Source organism: Dendronephthya gigantea, unplaced genomic scaffold (assembly GCF_004324835.1).
Source record: "Dendronephthya gigantea isolate DGI-Jeju-01 unplaced genomic scaffold, DenGig_1.0 000039F, whole genome shotgun sequence".
Lineage (NCBI taxonomy): Eukaryota > Metazoa > Cnidaria > Anthozoa > Malacalcyonacea > Nephtheidae > Dendronephthya > Dendronephthya gigantea.
The window spans coordinates 647337-656026 of NW_021163049.1; the positions used below are offsets into that span (position 1 = coordinate 647337).

At 39.4% G+C, this 8690-nt stretch overlaps 1 protein-coding gene across 1 annotated transcript; it reads right to left on the bottom strand.

The window, feature by feature from the left end:
- Positions 1-4899: 4899 nt before the first annotated feature.
- On the bottom strand, positions 4900-6135 carry LOC114526523 (uncharacterized protein K02A2.6-like). The gene has a single exon (XM_028548134.1). It carries the CDS (start codon positions 6133-6135, stop codon positions 4900-4902), a length of 1236 nt encoding a protein of 411 aa, XP_028403935.1.
- Positions 6136-8690: the final 2555 nt, after the last annotated feature.

The window sequence follows — 8690 nt, forward strand, 5'->3', positions numbered from 1 at the left end:
TTAAACTAACTGTATGCCTCATTCTTAAATTAAGCTGTTCACTGGGTATCCACATATCTGTGTATCCACTAAAATATAAAGCTACCTCTAGCTTGAGAATCTGATCTATTTAAACTAACTGCATGCCTCGTTCTTAAAATAACTGTATCTCACGTTCTTAAAATAAGCTGTTCATCACGTATCTGCGTATCGACTTAAATAAAACGCTAGCTCTAGCTTGAGAATCTGATCTATTTAAACTGCATGCCTCGTTCTTAAAATAAACCATTCATTGCGTATCGACATATCCACAAAAATATAAAGCTACCTCTAGCTAGAGAGTCTGATCTATTAGCTTCTTCATTATAGATGTGGTTTCATCTTCTTCTTCACCTACTATGTAGGAGTAAATATGTGGAGCCAGGAAAGGAAAGCCAATTGAACTTCTTTGAAATAATGCATGGCTTACAATTATGCCAGTTAGCTGAAACAACATGCCTTTTGTAGCGTCTTTGATCGGAACCATATTCTGCTCAATGTCTTCAAACAATTGAGCCTTAACCTCATTTTGAACAAGTGAAAAAAACTCCACCTTCATTGCACCCCCATGAAGACCCTTCCATCGTTAAAGGAGACACAAGTTCTTTTCGTAGGATTTCTGGTTTTGTAAGAGATCTTTTATGAAATTTAACAACATTCATTCACAATGTCTCATGATCAACAAGTATGTTTTCCTCACCAGACAATTCATTTTCATTTACAAATTATTCAATTGAATCTTCTAAAGATAAACTTTCCTCATTCCAAATTGGTATCATATTGTTCTAATACAACTTCAGGATCACTTTTCTCTGACATATCGTCAAGATTTTCAATGCCACTATCAATATTAATAGAAGAAAACTCTTTAGAATGCTGACATAAAGCAAATATTGGAATTTTGCATGTTCCACATTCAGTCAATGGGCTAGTTGGGCTAAGTGATGCAGTGACTTTTTCAACTGATAAAGGATCTTTCATGGGCCATGAGTATATTGTTGACCACGCATTAGCTCAAATGCACCATCTTGTGATCTCAATTTTGAGTATTCAGTTTCTAAAACTGACTTCAACTTTGCAAAACCCGTATTCTTGTCAGGGAAAACAATAAATTCTTTGAGGGCTGATAAATGTGTTAGGGAAGAGGTAATGTTCTGATTGCTTTTAGCCAAAAAGCCTTTTAGCTGGTCTTGAAGGTCTTGAAGAAGTAATCTTTTGCCCCCACCACGAAGACTGGGAAAGGCTTGGATAAAAGAAAATGTATTGAGCATATTTAGGTTAACCATAAGCCATGAACTTTTGCTTATGCCCACTTTTTTATTTTAGTCCACTCATCACTTTAAGAGATATCTTATCCCCATTCCTTATCTTTTAGAAAGGCTTCAGTCCCTTAAAAGGGGAGGGGGGGGGGGCGTTAATTTGGTTTATGTACCTAGAGAATGTGGAATGATGTTACATCCTAGATTAGATTACTTTGCCTTTTACTTTAATAGCAACTTCTTTTGAGAAGCAAATTTAGTTTACTACCCTTCATCTGCTTTAAATCTCATATTAATATTTCCGAAAATTAATATTGAAATCTAATTTTTTAATACTCTATGCTTCAACTTCATGTGCATAACAGTAAATAAGGTTTCAATCCCAATTTACACAGATTTTAGCTGCCAGGATGAAATTTAAACAGATTTTTTAAGTCTAAGTGACTTTTGCAAGTAATAAAATGTGATTTTATTGATTACATTTTGAGACATTTAGTAAGGTATTGTTAAATGTTATGTAAAATATCATAAAAGATTGCAACTTTTATGTGAGCGGTCGGTGAAAAACGTAATGACAATATTCTTTTATTTTCTTTGTAGTTGATAATTTTGCACTTACTGAAAATTTCTCTTAATTGGTTGATTATATGTTTCTGACTCTGACCTGGATCAGGTCCTGATGTTGTTATAGCAGAACTTGGTGTCATAGCAGGACTTGGTGTTATAGAACCTTGTGTTATGGCATTTGTGTGCGAATTTGTGCTTGATGTAGACGGACTTGAGCCCTGAATCTGCTTGATCGCTTCTCTTAACACAGATACCTCATGGGTAACATTTAGCTTTTCCGCCATTTTCAGGAAGAAGGCTAATTATCATAGGAATATTGGACATGAAGTACATACAATTTCTAAAAGGACAGATCCGCTGGCCATGATGCATCATGAGATTCAAAACAACGAAATAAAACTGCTGTGCGCGAAATATGAATGTAGTGACACAATTAATTGAAACGTGACACAAATTTATGATGGACGACTCAACAAAATGAAATGTGATTTGTGGATGTGCCTTATTAAGGAGAAGACATGAAACTGCATGTCGAAGGTGTTAAACTACAAATTGAAGATGTGAAATGCAGTTCAACAAACAATGATCGAGCTTGTTTCGCCCTCAGAAGAGGAAACTGGCCCTACAACATGAATATGAGTTTTGTCCCTTACCTAACTCATAACATATTTCTGTGTTTCTATGTTTCTGTGTTTCTTAGCCTCCTGCACAGGCATCTCTTATGTATTTATATTACCTATTTATGTTTAGCTTGGGTTAGCTGGGTCGGGAAGCGAGAAAAAAGTGTACCTGTCATAAATCAAACAGCATGGATGTGTCACTGTACCATGTGAAGCTTTGAAAATGTCTTTTACAGTAAATATTCTTTGCCGATTGCTGGCAAAAAATGCGCTGAATTTAAATAAACATAACTTCAAAAGTTTTTTTTTAGAATTTCTGATATTCACACCCAGCACCAAAGACTATCCTAATTTCAAATTATTTTAATTTGGTACTATTTATGGGCTTTGTTTACATTAAATGTTACCGACGTCAGACGTCTGAGTTCATGTCCCTTGCTAAATAACCTTTTTTCATTGCCCTTCTCTCAAAAACTAATCTATAATGTTTTAGTACTAAAGTATACTTTGTTGTTTATGTTACAAAATACTTAAAATATTTGCAAAAATGTCTCCCGGGGAAAACCCAACAAAAGCTTTTGTTTTGAAAATTCTGATCATTATGTACTCTACAACCAGTTAATTCATGCAAACATTCAAATACAGGTATACTTTTAGCATCCTATCATACACTGAAATTAGCACTCTGCACATTTTGAACTACAGGGTGTCCAAAAAAAAACGAAAACTATTGAAATCACTCATTGTTAAAATTTGAATGCCATGTTCACGAATTTCAGCCCGTGGGGATTTAATGCAACTTATAAAATGCTAAATGCTTTGTGTCACTAGAGAAAGGGGACATGTCGAACGTCTATGGCGCTTTATCGGGGTCAAAATACCATATATGTAAATTTGTCGATGTCTATGGTTAGTATATATGAATTTGCCAAAGAAACTGTGTGAATACTGCGAATTCATCGAAGATTTGTAAATGTCATGTTTGTATTCATCGAACGTGTAAATGAATCATCTGTACGAATTCATCGATACAGTGAATTCGTCGATAGTGCATTGCGAACTTCAAAATGAGCCCACGGGTTCGATTCAATATATATCTATAACATGAAGTATAGTCTTTTGGCGTAACGTTTTGCAACCTTGTCGTTTTCCATCATGGAAAATGGCGGACGAGGATCTTGATCTAGAGAGACTGAATACAGGACTGAGGCATTCTCTTCTTGACCTTGGGAGAAGATTAGAGGCTAATCCGGACGAACATGTGGCCGACTTTGTTATGTTTCGGTTAGAACAGATTCTTGGCCACGTAGTTCGCATTGGTGATCGATTTACGGGAGTTCGTGACAGCATTACAACAGCAATGCTTATGTTGAATTCTTATTTTGAAAATACGAGAAATTTTGTTAACACGGTAGAATCCACAAGTAGTGCAGTAGGGAGACCGAAGTTTGTAATTCCCAGGGAACAGTTGGTGTATATGTTAGAATATGATATCTCATTAACGGATATTGCACATGCACAATAAAAAGGTGGCTACGAGAATATGACATCACAGTCAGACATGGAGATGTTTTGAGAGATTGTGAATTAGACGAACATGTTAGAGGAGTACAAGCAGAGTTCCCAAATGCTGGTTATCGACGAGTATACTACCAACTTAAGGCAAGGTCCGTTAACGTGACACAGTCGAGGGTGCGAGAGGCGATGCATCGTACCGATCCTGAAGGTGTGGCGATGAGGTGGTTGTTGATAACCCCAAGAGCAGTTTACAGCGTGAGGGGTCCTCTGTCATTATGGCATATTGATGGAAACCACAAACTCATTAGGTAGGTAATGAATCAAATGAGAAGTGACATAGGAGACTATTATTATTATTTGACCTGACGACGTACCCCCTCCCTATGGCTCTATAGATAACGGTATCATACAGGTAATTTTTTTACCTGCATGCTGATTCCTATGGTCAACTCCATCGGGTAACAGTAAAAAAACTAGGATTTCCTACCATCATGGTAATGATTCCTGAGGGGTCCTGTTTCATGTATTCACTTCTGGCCTATATTACGATCTACATATAACTCCCTAAGTCACATGCAGCCCACATATATATACACTATTACACTAGGACCCAGTCCGTCACTACATTATAATGTTACATCCTTTGTTCTATACAAGTTGTTAGTTTTTTTTTTGTTTTTTTTTAAACTAAAACAAAACCGTAACGTTTCTTTGTTGATTCCTAGTTCAGTTCATTTCGAAATCTCTAAACCGTTCTGGCAGTTTAATACTTCTTCCCGAGCGTGTTCTTCGCATGACCTCCTCTGCCCGGTCTTGTCTTGGTTCAACTCTGTCCAAGCCCTCCAACGGACGGCACTGCCCGGTCACAATCAGTGGTTCTTGATCGTCTTGCCCCCGAACATCTACTTCGCGACCCATCAGAGGTTCTTTCGGAGATGCCGTCGATTTCTACAATACACCTTACCACCCTCAGTGACCACCTCATACGAGCGAATTCCAACCTTGCGCTGTATTTTTGCCTTCTGAGCTCCAGTTCTCTCTTGGCTTGCCGGAACTATTCTCACTGTTTCCCCTCGTTTCAGCTCGGTTAAACCTCTCGTACCTCGATCATAATACTTCTTTGCCCTCAATTGACGTGCCTTGATCTTCTTTATTACGTTATTGACTACTTTCGGGCGTAACAGTGCCTTGGTGGTTGGTAAAAGCGACTTTGTGCGTCTGCTCATCAAACGTTGCACTGGGCTGCTTCCCAGCGACTGAGTGGGAGTATTACGATAATCTAACAACGCCAGATATGGATCACTCCCAGTTTTCTTCGCTTTTTTCATCAACTGTTTAGCATCCCGAATTGCCCTCTCAACTTTACCGTTGCTCTGCGGGTATCTTGGAGATGATGTGACATGCTCGAACTTCCACAATTTTCCAAAGTTCTCGAACTCTTTAGACGAAAGCTGAGGTCCATTATCCGTCATCACTACGTCTGGAATCCCAAATCTTGCAAACTGGGCTTTCAGCTTACGTATCACGGCCTTCGATTTCGTACCCTCCAACAGATCAATTTCCCAATAGCTTGAAAAGTAGTCAACCGTCAGCAGATAATCACGACCATTGAACGTGAAGATATCCACTCCCACTTTAGACCATGGTCTTTCCGGAGGATCATGGGGATGCAGCGGCTCTTTTGACTGTTTACTATCGAACGCCCGACAAGTCTCGCACTGTTGGACATATGCTTTCACTTCGCTGTTCATTCCAGGCCAATAAAGGCACTCTCTCGCTCTTCGTAAACAGCTCTCGATCCCCATATGCGCTGAATGAAGACGTTTGTTCATTTCTTGGCGCAAACTCTTTGGTACGACCACTCGTTGTCCCCGAAACAGCAGCCCATCTTGGGTAGACAATTCGTCTCGCATCGACCAATAAGGCGTCACCTGTACTGGTAACTGCTTCTTTTTCTCTGGCCAACCGTTCCTTACCACTTCTATCACCTTTTGCAGCTCGCTGTCGTCTACTGTATGAGCTTTAATATCATCAACTCTGGCCGCTGAGATTGACAAGTATTCTGTCATGTTGACTGTCTCCACTTCTCGCTCAAACGCTGTCGCCTCTTCTGGTGAACCATGCGCTCTGCTTAGAGTATCGGCTAACTCCATTTGTTTTCCCCTTCGGTAAACTATTCTCACATCATAGAGTTAAACCCGTAACAGCATCCGCTGCAATCGCTTATGCGTTTTGTGAAGTTCTTTTTTTACAATCACCTCCAAGGGCTTATGATCCGATTGCACAGTCACCGTCCGCCCATACGTATATTGATGAAACTTCTCTAGACCATACACCACCGCCAACAGCTCTTTTTCAATCTGAGCATATTTCTTCTTTGCTTCGGATAATACACGACTTGCATAGGCTATGGGTTGACCATCTTGTATCAAAACAGCTCCAAGTCCTGTTCCCGAAGCGTCACTCTGTACAGTTAACTCTTTCTCCGCCTCATAATATTTCAGCACAGGCGCTTTGGTTACCAGCTCTTTGATCTTCGCACAGGCCTGATCATGCGTGTCTAACCAGGTCCACTCTGCATCTTTGACAGTTAACTTCCTCAAGGGCTCGCAGACGTCGCTCAACATAGACAAAAATTTACTGAGGTAATTCACGAACCCCACCAGTCGGCGCACACCAGCAACATCCTTGGGTTTTGGCATCTCTAGAATGGCTTTAACCTTTTCAGGATCAGGCTTCAAACCTCCGTCCGTTAGTAAATGTCCAATAAAGGGCACTTCTTTTCCTTTAAATCTTACTTTCTCTTTATTCAATTTAACGTTACGCTCGCGACATCTTTGCATGAGTGCGCGTACCTTCTCATCATGATCCAAGACTGCCTCTTCATCGTTTTCACCTTCTCCAAATACTAGTATATCATCATGTATGGATATGACCCCTGGCAGACCTTCAACCACTTGCTGCTGGCGCCTTTGAAATTCTTCTGGGGCAGATGCCAATCCGAACGGTAATCTCAACCACCGAAATCTTCCAAACGGCGTGTTAAATGTTGTAAGAAAGCTACTCTCATCATCTAACTCGACATGCCAGAATCCGTTACGTACATCAAACGTGCTGAACACTCTAGCTCGGGTAATCTCAGGTAATACTTCGTCAATCGTCGGGATTGGGTAGTGACTTCTTTTCAACACTTCGTTCAGATCTTTAGGATCTATGCAGATTCATAAACTGCCGTTCGGCTTCCGCACCACGACCATGCTTGACACCCACGACGTTGGACTGGTAAAAACCCCCAACCGTTCAAGTCGAGATAATTCCTCTTTAAGCTGCTTCTTGAGTGCTGCAGGAACTCGTCTTGGTGGGTGAACGACAGGCTTAGCAGTTGGGTCGATTTCTAGCACGTACTTTCCGTCAAATTTTCCAGTACCAACAAACACTTCTGGAAATTCCTTCACCAACGACTCTTTGGTTAGCACTGGAACAGATTTCGTCTTACCATTCACTGCCATGATGTTTTCATATTTAACTTCTATAAGATGCATTTCTTGAACAGTGCTGCTTCCCAGCAACGGTACAAATGACGCCTCTATGACAACAAAATCCACTTTATAACTTTTACCCGTTTTTGGATTCATAACAGATAACTGACATTGTCCTATTGGCTTAACCATAGACTTGTTGTACATTGACAAAATTTTGTCTGTTTCCTGAAGCTTACACGATCCCACCGACTTTTGAAGGACTTTAACTGGCATGACGTTACATGTTGCACCACTATCTAATTGGAATTTCACGGGTCGATTTCCAACGTTCAGTGTGGCGAAAACTTTCTTTGAAAAACACTCTTGCGACACAGCATGCACTTGCGATATACGTACGTAATCTACCGTCGCTAATTCGTCAAACTCTGATTCGCTATCACTTTGAACTTGATTAACCCTCGATTGTCTACGTTTTGTTGTTAGGCATTGTGCGGCAAAATGATTCAACTTATTACACTTTAAACACCTTTTACCAAGCGCGGGGCACTTTTGTTTATCTCGCTCATGCTTTCTACCGCAGTATCTGCATACTATGAAGCTTTGTTCCACTTTCTCTCCACTGCCTTCTCTATTTGCAAGTTTGCCTTCGCCTCGTTTAAATTTTACACTGTGCAGTTCATCATTAATTCGCTCTGTTTCATGGCCTCGAATCATTTTTTTCCTTTCCTTTGCGAGTTCTGAAGCCCGACACGCTTCTATGCACTTTTTTAGATCTAAATTTGCATCTTTAAGTAAATTCTCTCTTAACTCATTAAGTTGCAGACTGTTGCAATAGTTCTACCCCACTAAGTTGCAAACAATATGGCCGATTTTAGGAATTAATGACTGCCTTCACAAAAATGGCTGTTACTCATTGCCAAATTAATAAAACCTCTTGAAATTTAGGAAACATTTAGATTAATATATAGGGTTTCATTTTTATTTAAATGATACGGGAAACATCCATTAAAAAATTATTTTCAAGACAGCACAATTTACACATCTCTGATTTTTAAAACTTTTTTTGGCTATTTTTGGGTAATGAATATTCAAAAGCCAGATTTCCCTAAAATTTTGATGTTTCAACAATTTTTGTTTTGAGTTTTATATTTAAAAATACTTCTAAAGCTTGGATTTTAAATATAAAAGATTTTGCATTGCTAAACAATCAAAAAAAGGTTTTTTTC